General features: G+C 36.0%; 1 protein-coding gene across 9 annotated transcripts in view; it reads left to right on the top strand.

Annotated features, from left to right (window-relative positions):
* Positions 1–21408, top strand: part of MAP3K20 (mitogen-activated protein kinase kinase kinase 20) — a 189207-nt gene that overhangs the window by 76958 nt on the left and 90841 nt on the right. For all 9 annotated transcript variants that reach the window (XR_012123698.1, XM_073218693.1, XM_073218691.1 and 6 more), the window contains exon 3: positions 11276–11363. Coding sequence is in view for 8 of the 9 variants with exons in the window: in XM_073218693.1 (XP_073074794.1) it covers positions 11276–11363 (88 nt within the window). In the remaining variant the exon portion in view is untranslated. The remainder of the gene's footprint in view (positions 1–11275; positions 11364–21408) is intronic.

Here is a 21408-nt window from a genome sequence, read left to right as displayed (position 1 = left end):
TTCTTTGTTTTGTCTGATTGCCATGGCTAGGACCTCCAGTACTGTGTTGAATAACAGTGGGGAGAGTGGGCATCCCTGTCTTGTTCCCGATCTCAGAGGAAAAGCTTTCAGCTTCTCGCTGTTCAGTATGATGTTGGCTGTAGGTTTGTCATATGTGGCCTTTATTATGTTAAGGTACTTGCCATCTCTACCCATTTTGTTGAGAGTTTTAATCATGAATGGATGTTGAATTTTGTTGAATGCTTGTTCAGCATCTATGGAGATGATCATATGGTTTTTGTCCTTCTTTTTGTTTATGTGGTGGATGATGTTGATGGATTTTCAAATGTTGTAACATCCTTGCATCCCTGAGATGAATCCCACTTGATCATGGTGTATGACCCTCTTGAGGTATTTTGTTGAGTATTTTTGCATGTATTTTCATCAGGGATATTGGTCTGTAATTTTCTTTTTTGGTGGGGTCTTTGCCTGGTTTTGGTATTAGAGTGGTGCTGGCTTCATAGAATGAATTTGGAAGTATTCCCTCCTCTTCTATTTTTTGGAAAACTTTAACGAGAATGGGTATTATGGCTTCTCTAAATGTCTGACAAAATTCAGTGGTGAATCCATCTGGTCCAGGAGTTTTGTTCTTGGGTAGTTTTTTGAATACAGATTCAGTTTCGTTGCTGGTAATTGGTCTGTTTAGATTTTCTGTTTCTTCCTTGGTCAGTCTAGGAAAGTTGTATTTTTCCAGAAGTTGTCCATTTCTTGTAGGTTTTCCAGCTTGTTAGCATACAGATTTTCATAGTATTCTCTAATAATTCTTTGTATTTCTGTGGGGTCTGTCGTGATTTTTCCATTCCCATTTCTGATTCTGTTGATGTGTGTTGATTCTCTTTTTCTCTTAATAAGTCTGGCTAAGGGCTTATCCATTTTGTTTATTTTCTCAAGGAACCACCTCTTGGTTTCATTGATTTTTTTCTATTGTTTTATTCTTCTCAATTTTATTTGTTTCTTCTCTGATCTTTATTATGTCCCTCCTTCTACTGACTTTGGTCCTCATTTGTTCTTCTTTTTCCAGTTTCAATAATTGTGACTTTAGAGTATTCATTTGGGATTGTTCTTCCTTTTTTAAATATGCCTGGATTGTTATATACTTTCCTCTTAGAACTGCCTTCACTGCGTCCCACAGAAGTTGGGGCTTTGTGCTGTTGTTGTCATTTGTCTCCATATATTGCTTGATCTCTATTTTAATTTGGTCATTAATCCATTGATTAATAGGAGCATGTTGTTAAGCCTCCATGAGTTTGTAAGCCTTTTTGTTTTCTTTGTACAATTTATTTCTAGTTTTATACCTTTGTGGTCTGAGAAGTTGGTTGGTAGAATTTCAATCTTTTTGAATTTACTGAGGCTCTTTTTGTGGCCTAGTATGTGGTCTGTTCTTGAAAATGTTCCATGTGCGCTTGAGAAGAATGTGTATCCGGCTGATTTTGGGTGTAGATTTTCTGTAGATGTCTGTTAAGTACATCTGTTCTAGTGTGTTGTTCAGTGCCTCTGTCTCTTTACTTATTTTCTGTTTGGTTGGTCTGTCCTTTGGAGTGAGTGGTGTGTTGAAGTCTCCTAGAATGAATGTATTGCATTCTATTTCCTCCTTTAATTCTGTTATTATTTGTTTCACATATGTAGGTGATCCTGTATTGGGTGCATATATATTTATAATGGTTGTATGCTGTTGTTGGACTGAGCCCTTTATCATTATGTAATGTCCTTCTTTATCTCCTGTTACTTTTTTTGTTTTGAAGTCTATGTTGTCTGATACTGGTACTACACCTGCTTTTTTCTCCCTATTGTTTGCATGAACTATCTTTTTCCATCCCTTGACTTTTAGTCTGTGTATGTCTTTGGGTTTGAGATGAGTCTCCAGTAAGCAGCATATAGATGGGTGTTGCTTTTTTATCCATTCTATTACTCTGTGTCTTTTCATTGGTGCATTCAGTCCATTTACATTTAGGGTGATTATTGAAAGATATGTACTTACTGCCATTGCAGGCTTCAGATTCGTGGTTACCAAAGTTCAATGGTAGCTTCTTTACTATCTAACCGTCAACTTTACTTGCTTATTAAGCTATTATAAATACACTCTGATGATTATTTCTTTCTCTCCCTTCTTATTCCTCCTCCTCCATTCTTTATATGTTAGGTATTTTATTCTGTACTCTTTTGTGTTTCCTTTGACTGCTTTTGTGAATAGCTGATTTAATTTTTTGCCTTTAGTTAGTATTTGGTTGGTCTGCTTTCTTTGGTGTGATTTTATTTTCTCTGGTGACATCTATTTAGCCTTAGGAGTGCCTCCATCTAGAGCAGTCCCTTTAAAATATCATGTAGAGGTGGTTTGTTGGAGGCAAATTCTCTCAACTTTTGCTTGTCTGGGAATTGTTTAATCCCTTCTTCATATTTAAATGATAATCTTGCTGGATACAGTATCCTTGGTTCAAGGCCCTTCTGTTTCATTGCATTAAATATATCATGCCATTCTCTTCTGGCCTGTAAGGTTTCTGTTGAGATGTCTGATGATAGCCTGATGGGTTTTCCTTTGTAGGTGATCTTTTTTCTCTCTCTGGGTGCCTTTAATACTCTGTCCTTGTCTTTGATCTTTGCCATTTTAATTATTGTATGTCTTGGTGTTGTCCTCCTTGGGTCCCTTGTTGGGAGATCTGTCGGCTTCCATGGTCTGAGAGACTATTTCCTCCCCCAGTTTGGGGAAGTTTTCAGCAATTATTTCTTCAAAGACACTTTCTGTCCCTTTTTCTCTCTCTTCTTCTTCTGGTACCCCTATAATGCAAATATTGTTGTTTGGATTGCTCACATAGTTTTCTTAATATTCTTTCATTCCTAGAGATCCTTTTATCTCTCTCTGCCTCAGTTTCTCTGTATTCCTGTTCTCTGATTTCTGTTCCATTAGTGGTCTCTTGCACCTCATCCAGTCCGCTCTTAAGTCCTTCCAGAGATTGTTTTATTTCTGTATTCTCCCTCCTGACTTCATCCCTTAGGTCTTACATATTTCTCTAAAGATCCATCAGCATGGTTATGACCTTTATTTTGAATTCTTTTTCAGGAGATTGTTTATGTCTGTCTCCCCAGGCTTTCTCTTGGGAGTTGTCTGGGTGATTGTAGACTGGTCCAAATTATTCTACCTTTTGATGGCGATAGAGGTAGTTGTAGGCAGGTGGCGCGTGTGTCATCTGGGAGAACAAAGTCCCTTCCTGCTTGCTGGTCACCTTGCCCTTCTCCGCTGCCTGTTTCGGTTACCTGCACACAGGGAGCAGCCCCTGGGTTAATCCCCTGAGGTGCTATGGGCAGGACAGCCATCGGGGCTACCCAGAGCCCTGCGGGGGTTGCAGGCGCACCAGGTGTGTTCTTCTGCGATAACGATGCCCCTCCGCTCCTTGCCCTGCCTTCCTCTGCCTGTGCCGGGCAGCTGCACACCAGCACCGGCCTCTGGGTCTGGCCTGGGCGGCTACGCGCCAGGCAGCTGCTGTGGGCGCGGCCGCTCTCTGGCTGCTTAGCCACTGTGGCAGGGCAGCGCCAGCCAGGGGAACGAATGGCAGGGTGCTTATTGTCATGAGGGTCTTCAGAGCTGCACTGCCTCCCAAGGGTCTGGGGTGCCTGAAGATACCCGGGATTCCGAGCCTGCTGGGCCGAGTGTGCCGGGACGCTTCCATCCAGCTGTGAGGCCCCTGTCCCTTTAAGACTTTCAAAAAGCACTCGCTTTTCTTTTGTCCCAGGGGAGCTGGCTGCGGGGACCCACTCGCAGCTTTTACTTTTCTGTTTCCTAGTATCCAGCACACCATGCAGTGTGTGTCTGTGCTCCCGGTGCGGATTCCTAGGGCTGGGTATTTAGCAGTCCTGTGTTCAACTCCTTTTGCACTCCAACTTCTTTCCTACCTCCAGTGAGCTGGGGTTGGGGGAGCACTCAGGTCCCTCCGGGTTGCGGCTTCTATCTTACCCCCTTCATGAGGTGCTGAGTTCTTGCAGATGTAGATGTAGCCTGGCTGTTTTACTGTATCCTCTGGTCTCTCTTTTAGGAATAGTTGTATTTGTTGTATTTTCAAAAATATGTATGTTTTTGGGAGAAGATTTCCGCTGCCCTACTCACACCACCATCTTGGCCTAGAGTTTTCCATCCAAGCCTATTTTTTAAATTGTTCTTATAGCACTGCATTTTTAGAAGGAAAGGGACTGGTTTTCTATCTTGCCATATGTGTAAGAATCAAGTTTATATTTTAGGAAAGTGCCTCTAGCCATGATATTCTTGGGGTTAAAATGCAAAGAATTAAACAGGATTTCCTTGTTTTTGACCCTGGTTTTTGTGATCTGATGCATATAAATCTTTTGAGACTGAGCATTCTGACTCAGTCACCTTCATAAACAGAGCCTGCAACAAGGATCTATGCCTTGCCTCAAAGACCCAGACCTAACTGTTTTGACCCTGCAGATTTGTAAATACTAGTATGAGTTTTTAAATCAATAAATTCCCTTTTTATTACCTTGCTGCTGAATACAATCTTTCTGGGCTGTGTGTGTTGAAGATAGGAGGTGTGCTATACAGAGAAAACCGGTAACTGTCTTCTCAACCATACCCTATTCATGAAAGAACTGGTTCAGTTGCTGACTTTTATGGCACTGGCTCAAGCCTAGGAATAGGAATGTCTTAGTCTGTTCAGGCTTCTGGTTTGGTAACAAAATACCAAACACAGTGTGGCTTATAAGCAAGAAACATCTATTTCTCACAGTTCTGGAGGCTAGGAAGTCTGAGACTAAAGCATGAGAAGATTTGGTTTCTGGTTTCAGGTGAGAGTCTGCCTGCTGGTTCAGAGGGCCATCTTCTTGCTGTGTGCTGTCATGGAGAAGGGGGAAGGAGCTCTCTGGGGCCTCTTTCATCAGGGCATGAATCACATTCAGGATGTCTCCACCCTTACAACCTAATCATGTCTCAAAGGCTCCCCATCCAAATACCATCAGGTATCAACCATCAGGGGATTAGGTATCAACATAGGAATTTGGGGGGAATACGAGCATTTAGTTGGTAGCAGGCAGCCTGTTGATGTGTTTTGCCTGGCTGCTGGAATCAGGACCAGGTACGTGTCCACGATGGCAGAGGAGGTCTGCTGCAGTGTTCTGCCCACACTGCCGGCAGGAAGAGTGCAGACTGACAAAGGCCAGCCTCCCTGCAGAGGTGAGTTTGGAAATAATGGCAAGATGTATTGGGGAGAAAATTGAAAATGGAAGATTTAAGACTAAGCAGGCTTCTGCATTCTGCATCTGAAAAAGTACAATGGCAAAGCAAGGACGTGCTTGGAGAACAGCAAAGCAGGGAAGGTCTCTCAAGAAACTGCACTCATTTGATTACTTTGGACTGCAGAGCCTCCAAGAGGCGAAGTCCAGGTCTGCATTCTGGAAGTTTAAATCAACAGTGAGCTTGTGAACATAAATTTCAAATGAGGCCTCTACTGTGGTTATGTATCGATTGGCTGTCACTCTTAGGAAATAATAGCCTTTGCAGTAATAATAATAATAACCCGTATGCAGGTAAAGGAACATAATGAACACTGAAGCAGCCAGACTTCGGCATTTTACATTTCTCCTTGTGTTGTTTAGAGTAAACATTTACTAGCACAGACTCTCTATAGCAGTTGTTTAAACACACTAAATATCATTATCATCAAATACTGTTTGTTAGTTTATCCTTCAAATATTATTGAGTGCTTCCTGTATATAAAGTATTTGACCCTTCTCCCTCATGTGGTGTTACACTAGACATTTTACAAGATGAGCAAAGTAGAAAAGCCTTTCCTGGGGGCAGCAGGACACAGGAGTCAATGTAAGAAGGGAGAGAAGATCATTTAATAGAATACTGAACCAGCTACTAAGTAGGTTGAAACTGATCTAGAGTACACTCAGTTTCCAGTACCCACATCTCTGGTCTCATGGCCTTCTTCCAGAATAACCCAGGCAAACACTAGTTTGTTCCAGAACTAGTCAGGAGAAACTCATAGCTCAGAAGTTAACTAAACTGGTTTATTTGTGCCATGGCCAGTCCTGGGAAGATAAGGAAAGAGTTTTACTTCTTCATGATCCAGTCCTAGGGAAAATCAGAATTTCATTGCAAATAAATATTTTTCATTTTATATTTACATATTCTGGCTATATATATTACATGCATATATTGCCTTTTCTGATGAAAAAAATCATATAAACTTATTGTAAAGAATTTGGGAAATACATTACAATTTTAAATCATTCATGATTCTTTCTGCTACCTAGAAATAGCCATATTTAATGTTTCATTTCTTCTCAGTATCTCTTCCATCTATATATATATATATAGATATATATATATATATATATATATATATATTCCCTTTGTCTTACTTACCTTGCTGCTATATATATTATATATATATAATTTTTATTTTTTAAAAATGTGGAATCATCTCATATCTTCTTGAATTTTGAGGGGAATATTCTAACCCTGGATCATACTGGTATATTTGGTATTTCTTTGGAGAAAGCTTTGACCTTGAATGCACAGTACAATAAGGAGACTGCTTCCTCTGAATGACTGAATGAGCCACACTTTTCTTTCTTTGACTGTCATACTTTGATGGAATCATACAATCTTGGAATTGGTGAGAACTTGGAGATCAGGATCCTTGGTGTAGTGTTTTAAATACTACATGCCTCAGGGGAAAAAAGGAGCAATTGAATTTGTAAACATAGAAGTATACCTTGTATCTTTCTACATCTACTGTCTTTGTTGTCAGTACCACATCACGGGCACAAGGGTGGACCCTGTGTGGCACAATCCTCCCGTTATGTTGAGGGTAACAGCTGTTGACAGCAGGGAGAAAGGCCTATTCCCAATATAAGATATAAGTAGCGCCTGCCAGGCTAATGATGTGGGTCTTCATAAACTATTTCTTTCATTAGAGTACTGTTGCTAGATCAATAAACAGTAGATCAATTGAAGGCTATCAGTGCCTTTACTTTCACAAAAGGGATTGAATTGAATTTTATTTATCATATATTTATCATAAATACATAGAGACTATATATATATAAATATACAAGCTTTTAAAACAGAATCTTTAAGGATTTTATGGCAACTCTCCAAAATTAAAGAAACAAATAGAAATTTGGAATTAGGTTGGAAAAATTTCCACTTATCAGATAATAAATCAAGGGGTTGTAGTATACAGCGTAGTGACTATAGTTAATAATACTTTATTGTATAGTTGAAAGTTGCTTAAAGAGTAGATCTTAAAAGTTCTCATCACAAGAAAAAAACTTGTAACTATGCATGGTAACGGATGTTAACTCTAAGACTTACTGTAGTGATCATTTCACAACATACAAACATTGAATCATGTCATACATCTAAAACTAATATAATGTTATATGTCAGTCATATATCAATTTTTAAATAAATTACCAAAATAGAAAAAGAAAAGGTTTGCGTTGAAGAAGAAGGATTGCTCTGAAAATGAAGACACTCATTAATTTAAATCTAATTTAAAAATTTTTGAAAGTTCTTTAGAGGAAGAAATTAAAATTAAAGTAATCTTATTTTATTATATTTTATTATTAAATTCACTTAAATTTATTTACAAGATGATATTTAGTTTAATTTAGTTAAATTGTATATAACTTCTTACTCTTTCTGACTGAATCAGTCATTTGGAACCTGTGTGCTGGTTTACTTCTGGAAACATGGCAAACCGCTAATGGCTCATCTCCCCTTATATGTGTATAGATATGCCAAATAATGTAAAATAACAAAACCCCTACCTTCTCCCCAGCTCTAATAACAAACTAAAACCCCTGTAATTTTTCCTATAAAGAAAGAAGTAGAGAGGGAGGGAGGGACAGAGGGAGGGAGGGAGGGAAGGAGAGAGAAACTGGCTCCAGCTGAAACAATAGGTACTGTCACATATCTTAGACCAAACACAGTAATCCGAATAGATATTTCTGTGCTCTGATAAGGATATTATTATTAGCTCTTTTTATGGGTAGACCTGTGGTTACTCAAATTGGGAGGGACCCTTTATCCTATGGAGAACCTTCGGGCCCGAGTTAGAATTGATGGAGTTTATCACAGTCTTGTCTTAGAACCTTAAGTCTTACTCTGGAAAACTACTTATTTATCCCAAGGATATTTAGACCTTGGGTTGTGTAATTTGGGAATAATTATTATTTTATATATGTATATGAGAGAGAGAGGCTATATAACTATACATAAATCCTCATTCCTTCCTTTCTCCAACCCCTGGTAACCTCTAATTTACTTTATCTCTGAATTTGCCAACTAGAGATATGTCATGTAAGCGGAATCATGTAATATTTGTCCTCTGGTGTCTGGCTTACTCACTTAACATAATCTTCTTAAGATTCATCCAGGTTGTAGCATGAATCAGAACTTAATTCCTTTTTATAGCTGAATTAATACTCTACTGTGTTTATGTATCACATTTTTTTAAGTCTGTTCATCAAATGATGAACACTTGGTTTGCTTCTGTCTTTTGGCTGTTGTGAATAAGTTGCAGTGAACACTGGCACTCAAGTATCTGTCTGAGCCCCTAGAAAAGCATTTTGCAAACTGAGAAATGTACAGATTCTTTTTTTAGAAATGATTGGTCATCTGAATTTCCAATGTTGACTAAAATTATTTCAGTGTAACTTGAATATACACAAACATAAAACTAAAAAATTCTTATGCTATTGCTCTTGTAAAATCAAAACAAACTTTTTAATTGAATAAAAATAAAACTATAAAGTGAACAATTTTCATAAAATTATATTTACTGAAAATAAATGGATTTTGTTTAATAGTGTAAAAAGAAAAATTTATGTTTTTTGGCACAGTGGACCATTATCTTAGCCTTCATTATTATTACATTTGCTTTTTAACAGTGAACTTATTAAACCACTAACACATTATTTTGATGAGCAGTCTATTTGCAAGAGTGTCACAGAATATATATCTGGAAGAAAATGGGGAAACAACAATTTAAGGAAAAATTATTTGTATATTTACTACAACAGTTTCATTAATGAACTGTTGGCAGGTTCCTATAAAGGCAAATCCACAGAATATATCCACTTTCTATGAGGTAGTAGCACAGTGTTTTAGTGCAGAATTTGGTTAATTTCACTGTTATTTCTATTGGAGTTTGCTTGAATTGTGAACATCATGATATCATTTGGCTTTCATTTATTGCAAAGACCACTTATGTATTTAGTTTACTTCTGTTTACTATTAGCCCATTTCCCTGAATCTAGTACAGAACTCTAAAGTAGTATGTTGTTTTCATGATAAATCAAATTCTTAGTTTATTAAATTAGAATGTAAATTCCATAAAATATCTTTTACTTGCAAATTATACTGCAAGAGTGTAGTTTTTCATAATTATGAAAATTCTTAAATGAGTACATCAGTGGGACACAAGATAATGGTTGTTATATTGACATTAGCCTGTGCCTACTCAAGAGCTATTAGATATGCTTCCTAGCACTTAAAAAGATAAATTCTGTCTCTCCCAAGTTAGCACTTGGCATTATCTTAAATGTAAACATGCAAATTAACTAGTACATTGAAAATCCCATGTCATACAGAGTATAAGATGCAATCCAAGGATTCAGAATATTCTTGCATTTTTTCTTTTTTGATATAAACATTTTTAACAGTCACAGCTTAGATACCCCAAATATACCAGAACATCCCAAAGATAACATTTCCCCATTTTGACAAATGCTGGTCCAAACATTAATGCTTTATTCACATTGAACTCTAATGCTATATGCACAAAGAGTTGCTCTGCCAGTTAAAAATGAGGACCTTATGAGTTTCAAACTTCATTTAGTAATTCTTGATGAGAAATAGATTTTCCATACAGATAAATAATCGCACTGCTTAATTAATGCATTTTCTTCCTACTTGGAGAACTAAGTATGAGAAGAAGCTTGTTTGATGGACACGGAACCTCTGTACACAGTAAACACTCGGTGAGGGAAGGTGTCATTTTGCTACACCAGCTTCAACACCTGTGTTACTAAAAGAAAAACATTGTCAAATCTGGATAAATGTCTCATCCAAAAAGTGGTAATTTTCCTTTCTCTCTATTCCACATTGACTCTGCCAATCCTCACACTTCTGTTTTCTACTGAGTTACACCACCTAAGCAAGCTTCATAGTGTTTTTACTAAGTTTAGTAAATATAATTTCTTTTTTTACCATGTCACCCTGCAGGACTATTTTCTAGTATTTAATACATTTCAAAATGTAAAGTATGGCTTCCCAGTCAAATCACCACTGAAGGTCAAGAATCCACCTTTATACCCTTTACAGTGCCTTGCATGTAGTACAAGAGCAATAATTTACTTTGAATGAATTATTAGATAAATAATATAAATGGATACTACCTGAATCTAACTAAATTTTGTCATGACGACTCATCCAACTGATAGAAGTTCAGTCTTCCTGAAGTTAGGGACATTATACAGAAAAATATATTTGACTATCAGGAAGATAGTAAATATGGTATCTCCTCTCTTCAGAGATCCTCCTCCACTACTAGTCACATCCCGCTGGCTTGTGAGTAAGCACCTCTGTTGTTGCCACTTTAACCCCATTTCCTTTTTCAATTTTCAGGAAACTTCAATAGAAATTATTAAACTTTCAAGAATACTGCTAGGCAGCCAACTCACAGACTCCAAGAAGGGACTAGCGGTTACCAAAGGGGAGGGGCCGGGTAGGGCGGGTGGAGAGGGAGAAGGGGATTGAAGGGCATTATGATTGGCACACAAGGTGTGGGGGAGATCATGGGGAAAACAGTGTAGCACAGAGAAGACAAGTAGTGACTGTGGCATCTTACTACACTGATGGGCAGTGACTGCAGTGGAGTATGGGGGGGACTCGATAATATGGGTGAATGTAGTAACCACATTGTGAAACCTTCATAGGAGTGTATATCAATGATACCTTAATAAAAAAATATATACGTCACATCATACTATTCTTAGTTGTAAAATCCTCCAGTGGCTTTTGAATAAACTAAGGATGATGTTTAAAAAAAAAAATCTAAACAGTGCTGCTAGGGACAGTTTGCAGCATCACATACATGTTGAGCACATATGTATCTTGTAAATGCATGTAAAAGAAAACTGAATAGGAGAGCTATTGCATAATATTTTTATAAATGTGAAATTTCATGCAATTTTGTATTTGATTTTGGTGCAGGCAGAAATACTCAGTGTCCTCAGTCACAGAAACATCATCCAGTTTTATGGAGTTATTCTTGAACCTCCCAACTATGGTATCGTCACAGGTAGGAACTCATTATTAGATTGTTTCTTTCCCCAATTACCTAGCTTTAGATTCCTTGATATGGTAAAATGCTTAATATTAGGTTCAGTAATGAATTGTGTGCTACCGTCAGATACCACTTTTGTTGCTATAAAGCATTAATAAAACTGATTATATCAATATAATTAAGAATAGTGTTTCCACTTCTACCCATGTTTAATTGTGCTAATTATATCTGTGTAAATGCTATTTAAATGCACTTGCAGCTGCAATACCAATATTTAAAGGTGTCGTTTAACTAAAATTTCATTTAATTAGTTGAAATGAGTGATGTTTTTTGTAACTCTGTGACCTTTTTACAAATTAAGATTTCTTGAGCTATTCATGTCATAATTCTTTATGAGGCATTTTAATCCCATTAGAGCATTTTTTCTGCAAGGTCTCTGACATAAGAACAATATTTTTCAGGTTTGGTCATCTGGGTTGGTAATGACCTTGAGCTAAATTGTCACATAATTTGGAGCAGCAGTTTATATCTGATGGAAATACCCTTTCCAAGAAGGAGCACACAGAAAATTTTACCATTAGAAAAACATGGAAAGACATATTTTTAAGACTTTATACTCACATTTGCACAATCCAGTGAGCAGCTTTGTCTATACTAAATACAGTGTTCGCTTTTACAATAAATAACTTTAAATAGGTTCTTTATCATGGCAGTTCATTTATTAAAAAACAAACAAACAGGAAAACCTTAAAAGATTAACCCTGTCTTCTACAGTACTGGTAAGAATTTGGATTGTCTTTTCTTCTTCTACAGTAGTGGTAAGAATTTGGATTGTCTTTATAGCAAATAAAAACAAAATACCCTCAATAAAAAGGATTGGATTAGGCATTTTCTTATAAATTATCTCATCTAATACTTACAGTAACCCTATGGGAAAGGTAAAATAATTTCTATTTTACAAATAAGAAACTAGAACTCTATACTTAGGTAACTTTCCCAAGGTCACCCAGCTAGTGCTGACCCAGAATAATATAAATTTCTCAGAAGCATTTTTATACAGAAGCTCTTCTTATATGCAAATAGGTCCTAGAAAGCTGGGAGCATGTTGTTTCTTAAGCTTGAAGCGATATGGTTGCTGTTGCTTCTATCTTCTGATGGCATGCAGTTTGACATGCTTTTACTCTGATAACACTTTTACCTAAATTCTTAAATGGGTGGAGTTTTATTCCCAGTTAGCTGTCTTCAGATCAATGCTAAAATAGGGTATGTGGGAGTTTTATCTTGAGCCTATACATTTCCTGTTGACGTGAATTCCAAAGAATGGGTTATATTGTTAGGATGTAGACAATGTTTAACTTTTTAGGCCGTATTTCTGATTTAAAGCTAAACCCTTACTCTGATCCAGTTACCATATTGCTCCTCCTTTCCTGTCCATCGTATGTACTTTTTATTGGTTATTTCTCTCTACCTTACAAATCTTGAGTCCAGCCTTCTGATCATCATTTGTGGCTTTAATTATCCCTCTCTAGCAGATGAAAGACAGTGTGGCCTTCCAAAGAGAAACTCTGCTTCCTGTCTGTACTCTTGATGTTTAATCCTTTACAAGGGAAGATTTTAGCTTTAACTAACTCAATGGACTATTCATCTAAGATTATCATTGTAATTTTATGCCATTGGACTGATAACTATTATATAACTTTGATACCAAAATAAAAATTACACAAAAACATAAATAAAAATACAATTCTTATCCCCTGTGATAATTAATATTTTGTTATGAGTATTAGTATTTTTCCCAAGGAATAGTTTCTCACGATAGCGTACATTAATTACATGAATTGCTTTAGTTTCAGAGGATCATTGCTACACCTCGTATTGTTACAGAGAGAAGAAACTTTATAAAGCTATTTGTTGAGATCATATAGATGTTACCATTATTATAAGTCATTAAAGATAGAATGGGGTAATTTTCAGCCTCCCAAAATGAGATTCATTTGTAGAACATCTTTCTACAAATTGGCCTTTAATATATAAAATGGAATTTTCTGGAAGGGACATGCAGCTATGGATGAATTAGGTCAGCAGATCCTCTCTCTGAAAGCATCTATAAACCTGCACAAAATTTTTGGCACCCTGGAAACTGACCAAACACATATATCAATCTAGGAAGTGTTTATACTTTAAAAACTGCTAAATTTTGGGCAATAATAGTGGGATTCAGCAGTGCTGCTATCTGGGATCTTTCTTGTTCTTCTCCTACTCCCACCCCGCCTCAGCAGGAAGGGCAGGCTGTGAGGATGGGCGGCTTTGTTGCCATAGTCAGTGTGTGCTCACTGGATTTAGAACAATGAGTAACGCCCACATCGCAGCATTGTTAAGAGAAGTAACAACCCTGGTGGCCGGTGAGCAGAAGGGCCAACGACTCTGTCAGCCTGAAAAGGGTTGTGATTGGGGCAAATATATTCCAGGCTGAGGTCATACATATGCAGAAAGGATAATGAAGAGGGCCCAAGCTGTCCATACACCCTTGTCAGCCCTGAGGCTACATGAATATGAAAAGGAGACAGAAAAGGTCTGGTGGAAAGTAAAATCTAGGGTGTATTTTAAATGTCCTTCCACTACTTAAACACAGATCCATCAACCCAGGCACAACTTCTTTATAATCATCAGCTTATTATTAACCTGTGTAGATACAGGACAGCGCCTATAAAAGGCCAGGCTTTAGAAATAAGATTAAAAAATAAGCATAGAAATGTGTGGTCCATTGTAGGGAAGACAGATTTCATAAACTTAGCCCAAGCAAGTATTATTAGCAAACAAGAAGCAGAAAACATCAAGAACAACTTTCAGGGAAAAGTCAAAAGCCAGAGTTGCTATATACATTATGTGAACTGTACAATTTTTTATTTTAATTATAAGACATGTAAAGAAACAGAATGTTTGACCTACGTTCAGGACTAAAGGCCCCAGATACTGGTTTAACATATAAAGATTTCAAAGCATCAATAAGTTCAGAGAACTAAAGGAAAACAATGAATCAAACAATAGGGAATCTTATCAAGTAAATAGAAATTAATTTTTTTACGAAAGGACCCCATGAAAATTCTGAAGTTGAAAATGACAGTAATTAAAATGAAAATTTCTCTGGAGTGATCTAACAGCAGAAGGAAAAAAAAAAATCAGTGGACTTAAAATTGGGTCAACAGATATTACCCAGTCTGAAAAAGAGAAAAAATCTGAAGAAAAATAAATGGAACTTCAGAGACCTATAGGACATCAGTATACCAGTTAATGTATAATAGAGAGGAGAGACAACAGGTAGAAAAATATACAAAATGAAAAAAGTAGAAAAACATTTGAATAAGTAAAGGCCAAAAAAAGTCCTGCATTTGATAAAATACATTCATTTACTTACTTGAGAAGATCAACAAAATCCAAGTAGGATAAATGCAAAAGAACCTACAACTAGACACATAGTCAAACTGTTGACCTTTAAAGACAAGTGAAAATCATGGAAGTAATAAGAGGGAAACCACTTCTCACATACAAGGGAACACCAATATGATTAATGGCTAACTTCTCATCCACAACAGTAGAGGCCAAAAGGCAGTAGACATTTAAAATGCTGAAAAAAAATGTGTCCAGCAAAAGTATCTTCTAAAAATGAAAAAAAGTAAAAACATTCTTGACTAAAGATGAGAGAATTTGTTGCTAACAGTCCTGCCTTACAATAAATAGTAAATGGAGTTCTTTAGACTGAAAGAAAATGAAAACATGTAATAGTGCAAGTCCATGGGAAAAAAATAAAGGGCACTGGAAATTATAAATATGTGGGATAATATAAAATTCTCTGTAAACATATCTGTTCTCATTTCTTCTTTTAACATCTTTAAAAACATAAGATTTCATAAAGCAATAATTATAATGCTATTTTGTTAATTTTAAAACATGTGGAGATATGTTTCATAGTAATAGCATAAGCAGTGAGGGAGAGAATGGACCTATGTTAGAGAAAAGTTTTTATATTTGACCATAATTAAATTAGTAATAATCCTAAATAGATTGTGTTAAATTAAGATGCATTTTATAATCCCTTAAGCCACCACTAAGAAAGTCCACTCAAGAAATACAAAAAAAAATAAACTGAGAAATGAAATGATAAATAAAAAATATTAACACAGAAATGGGTGGTAAAAGAGGAACAGAGGACTGAGAAGGACAAGAGACATGTAAAAAACAAAATGGCAAAAGTAAATCCAAGCATATCAATGGTTACATCAAATGTAAATGGTTTAAATGCCCCAGTCAAAAGACGGAGATTATCCAGCTGGATAAAAAAGCAAGTCCAACTATACACTGTCTATAAGAGACACACCTTAGATTCAAAGACAAATAGTTTGAAAGTAAGAAGATATTAAAAAACATATCAAGCAAGCAATAACCATGAGAGAAATGGAGTAATTGTATTAATTTCAGACAAAATAGACTTAAGACAAGAAATATTACTAGAGACAAATAGAGTCATTTAATAATGATAAGAAGATCAAGACTTTAGGAAGATACAGCAATGGTAAATGTATATACATAACTAATAATTGGTCCTACAAGTACATGAAGCAAAAAACTGTCATATAAAGGAGAAATTGGAAATTCAGCAATAACTAATTTCAAATATGCCACATCAAATAATTGATAGAATGAGACAGAAAATCAACAAGGTATGTAAGATTTGACAAATACTGCCAACCAGCTCTACTTAACTCAAGGGGGCAAAGAAAAAAATCGTAATGGATTTTGGAATATTTTGGACAGAGAGAAAATTAAAATTCAGCATATAAAAATTATAGAAGGTAGATAAAATAATACTTGGAGTGAAATTTACAGCTTTAAACACCTTTGTCCAAAAATGTCTGAAACTGACAATCTAAGCTGCAACCTTAAAAAATTACAGAAAGACCAAAATGAATGCAAAGCAAGCCAATGAAAGGAAATAATAAAGACTAGAGCAGAGCACAATAAAATAGGAAGGAGAAAAATAAGAGACAAAATAAATGAAACTAAAAATTTGGTGTTTGGAAGTATAAATAAAACTGACAAACCTTTAGCTAGATTGACCAAGAAAAAAAAAGAGAATATACAAATTAGCAAAACCAGGAATGAAAGAGAAGACAGTACTATGGCCCTTACAGAAGATTAAAAGGATTATAAGGGAATTGTTATGACCAATTTAATGTCAACAAATTAGACAATTTAGATGCAGTGAACAAATTTCTAAAAAGATACAAATTATCAAAACTGACTCAAAGAAACAGTAAATCTGAACAACCTATATAGTAATTAATTTGAATTGGTAATTAAAAATGTTTCCATAATGAAAATACCAGACCCAGATTATTTTACTGGTGAATTCTATTAAATGTTTATAGATAACACCAGTCCTTTCCACTCTTTATCAGGAAATAGAGGAGGAAGGAATTCTGTGAGGCCAGTATTATCCTAATACCAAAGCCAGGCAAATAAGAAAACTATAGATTAATATCCCTCATGAACATAGATGCAGAAATATTTAGCCATATATTAGCAAACTGAATCCAGCCACCCATAAAAAGGATTATAAACTATGACCAAATGGAATTTATCCCAGAGATGGAAGATTGGTTTACCATCTGAAATCAGTTAATGTAAGGCACCATAATAGATAATAGAATAACAGAGAAAAACCTTTTGGCATACTGTAGCACTCATTTATAATAAGAAATTTCAACAAGCTAGGAATATAAGGAAATATTCGCAACCTGATAAATAACATCTACAAAACCCCACAGCTAATATACTTAATGATGAAAAATTGAATTTTTCCCCTAAAATTGGGAACAAGGCAGTGAGGTTCTGCTCTTATCACATCTATTCAACATTGTACTCAGTGTTATAACCAACACAATCAGGCAAGAAAAAGAAAATAACACATCCAGATTCGAAAGAAGCAAAGCTGTCTTATATGACAAGATCCTGTATGTAGAAATCCCCAAGGAATCCACAAAAATCTAAAGCTTATAAACATGTTTAGCAAGATCACAAGGATTCAAGATCAGTACACAAAGATCAATTCTGTTTCTATATATTGGGAATGAACAGTCTAAAAATGAAATCAAGAAACATTTCCATCATAGTAATATCAAAAAAGAATAAAATAGAAGAGAAACCCTCCTACACTGCTTGTGGGAATGTAAGCTAATTCAACCATTGTGGAAAGCAACATGGAGGTTCCTCAAAAAACTAAAAGTACAAATACTATTTGACCTGGGAATCCCACTCCTAGGAATTTACCCAAAGAATATAATTTCTCAGATTCAAAAAGACATGTGCACCCCTATGTTTATTGCAGCACTATTTATAATAGCTAAGATATGGAAGCAACCTAAGTGTCCATCAGTAGATGAATGGATAAAGAAGAGGTGGTACATATACACAATGGAATACTACTCAGCCATAAGAAACAAATTCTGCAATTTGCAACAGCATGGACAGAGCTGGAGGATATTATTCTCAGTGAAATAAGCCAGGCAGAGAGAGAGAGAAGTACCAAATGATTTCCCTTGTTTGTGGAGTATAACAACGAAGCAAAACTGAAGGAACAAAACAGCAGCAGACTCACAGACTCCAAGAAGGGACTAGCGGTTACCAAAAGTGAGGGGTAGAGTAGAGGGAGGGAGAAGGGGATTGAGGGGTATTATGATTGGCACACATGGTATGGGGGGGATCATGGGGAAGACAGTATAGCACAGAGAAGGCAAATAGTGACTCTGTGGCATCTTACTACACTGATGAGCAGTGACTGCAATGGGGTATGGGGGAGACACGATAACAGGGGTGAATGTAGTAACCACATTGTTTTTTCATGTGAAACCTTCATAAGAGTGTATATCAACAATACCTTAATTAAAAAAATGGAAAAAAAAAGAATAAAATAGGCATAAGTTTAACAAAAGTGTAAGATTTATATAATGAAAAGTACAAAAAAAACTGCTGAAAGAAAATAAGGATCTAAATAAATGGAGAGACATGTGTTCCTCATTTGGAAGATTCAATGTTGTCAAGATGGCAGTTCTTCCCAAATTGATCTATGAATTCAAAACAATTTCTATTTAAATCCCAGCCAACTTTTGTAAGAAATTGACAAGGATGATCCTAAAATTCATATAGAAATGCAAAAGACTGAGAATAGTCAAACCACTTTTTTTTTTTTGAGAGGGCATCTCTCATATTTATTGATCAAATGGTTATTAACAACAATAAAATTCTGTATAGGGGCCTCAATGCACAATCATTAATCAACCCCAAGCCTAATTCTCAACAGTCTCCAATCTTCTGAAGCATAACGAACAAGTTCTTACATGGTGAACAAGTTCTTACATAGTGAATAAGTTCTTACATAGTGAACAGTGCAAGGGCAGTCATATCACAGAAACTTTCGGTCAAACCACTTTTAACAAAGAACTAAGTTTAAAGACTTCGACTGCCTTATTGAAAAATTTATTATAAATTTGCAGTAATCAGCATCATGCGATTTGGAACAAGGACAGGCATATAGATCAATGGAACAAAATAAATAATCTATGGGAAAAAAACCTTACATTGATTGTCAGTTGATTTTCAACAAAGGTGCCAAGACAGTTCAGTGGGTAAAAGGGAGTCTTTTCAACAAATTATGCTGGGACAGTTCAAAATCCACATGTAAAATAATGATCTTAGATCTTCACCTCGAGTCATACACAAAAATAAACTCAAAATAGGTCATAGACATAAATGTAAGAGCTAAAACTATAAAACTCCTAGAAAGAAAATAGTAGAAAAACTTCATGCTTTTGGGTTAGGCAAAGAGGTGTTAGATATGATACGAAAATCACAATCCATAAAAGAAAAAAAATGAGAAATTTGACTTCATCTAACAAGAATTTCTGCTCTTTGAAAGATGCTGTTAGATAATGGACAGACAAGTTACAGATTACAACATTCCTGACACCTGATGCCATGGTGTATTTCTTCCCTACTGATATGTATAACAGTAACAATATATACACAGCAGTTACAGTAGTATGACTTCATTTGGCACCTGGACCTGATTCCAATGTATATTAATATGTGAGAGGGGATTTTCCCACACATACTTACACCAAGCAATTCTCAAACACAGCAGGGTGTTGGAGAACTTAACTCAATTCTAATGCTATCTGCCCGGAGACAGCACCAGATTTCCAGGTGAAGGGCTCCGTCCTACAAGACTGCCTCCACCCCTGACTCCAGACACCAGTTGCAAGCCCCAGGCTTCTGTCCTACTAGCTACAGACTGGAGCTTCCCATAACCTCTCCCTTAGGTTCAATTAATTTGCTAGAGCAGCTCATTGAACTCAGGAAAACACTTATCTTTACCAGTTTACTAAAGGATACCATAAAGGATACAAGTTAACAGCCAGGTGAAGAGAGACATAGGGCAAGGTCCCCGATAAATGAGCTTCTATCCTCGTAGGGCTTGGGGCCTGGCTCCGTGGCACATGAAGGCAGTCTGGTTCCCCAAGCATAGAAGCTCTCTCCGACCAAGAAGTAGAATTCAACTGAGCCAAGCAGGCAAGGCAGAGCACAGAACAGAGTGGAGAGAGAGCAGAGCTCTTCTCTTAGGTTTTTGTGAGGGCTTCATTGCATAGTCATGATTGACTAAATTATTGGCCATTGGCTGATACAACTTCCAGCTCCCACCTTTGGTCCGGGGTCCAAAAGTCTCTCATTAATATGACAAAACACCCAGTTCACCTTTAAGACTCTGCAGTCTTTTCAGGAATTGTGCATGAAGACCATATATACTTGGGAAAAATATATTTGGTCATAAAAATGATGAAATATGTATTTCTTACAACTTATTATATCATACTGTCTGTGAGAAAATATAAACATAAATCTGATAAAGGACTTGCATCAAGAATAAATAAGGAATTCTTAAAACTCAATATTAATAAAGCAACCCAATTTTAGAATGGTGAAATGACTTCAGTTGACATTCTGGCTAAGAATATATACAAGCGGTAATAGGCACATAAAAAGATGTTCAAGTAAAACAAATACTAACAGATCTAAAGGGAGAAATAGACTGCAACTCAATAATATTAGGGGACAGATCATCCAGGCAGAATATAAATAAGGAAACAGATGCACTGAACAACACATTAGATCAGATGGACTTAGCAGATACATACTGAACATTCCACCCCAAAGCAACAGGATACATGTATTTCTCAATTGCACATGGAGCATTCTCCAAAATATATCACATACTAGGCCGCAGAAGGAACTTCAATAAATTCAAAAAGATTGAAATTGTATGAAGCAACTTCTCAAACCACAATGACAGGAAACTAAAATTACACAAAGAAAAAAAAACCCTACAAACATGTGGAGGCTAAACAGTATGCTTCTAAATAATCAATGGAGCAATGAGAAAATCAAAGTAGAAATCAAGCAATATAAATGAAAACAAAAATACAAGAATTCAAAATTGTGGTATACCACAAAAGTAGTTCAAAGTGCAACACAGGCCAACCTCAAGGAACAAGAACAATCCCAAATAGTCTAATCTTACAACTAAAGAAACTTGAAAAAGAAGAACAAATGAAACCCAAAGTTAGTAGGAGGGACATAATAAAGATCATACCAGAAATAAATAAAAAGTAAAACAATAAAAATAGTCAATGAAGCCAAGAGCTGATTCTTTGAGAAGATGAGCAAAATAGACCAAGCCCTAGCCAGACCTATCATGACAAAAAAGAGAGAGGACACAGATAAACAAAACCAGGAAAGAAAAAGGAATAGTCATAACTGACACTGCAAAAATATAAAGAATTAGTAAAGAATCCTATGAAAAATTATATCCAATAAATTGGACAACCTAGAAGAAAAGGACAAATTCCTAGAAAAGTACAACCTTCCAAGACTGATCCAGGAAGAAACAGAAAATCTGAACCGACCAATTACCAGTAACAAAATTGAATTATTAATGAAAAAACTCCTA

Source organism: Manis javanica, chromosome 12, assembly GCF_040802235.1.
Source record: "Manis javanica isolate MJ-LG chromosome 12, MJ_LKY, whole genome shotgun sequence".
Classification (NCBI taxonomy): domain Eukaryota; kingdom Metazoa; phylum Chordata; class Mammalia; order Pholidota; family Manidae; genus Manis; species Manis javanica.
This window is presented reverse-complemented; position numbering and strand designations above follow the sequence as displayed.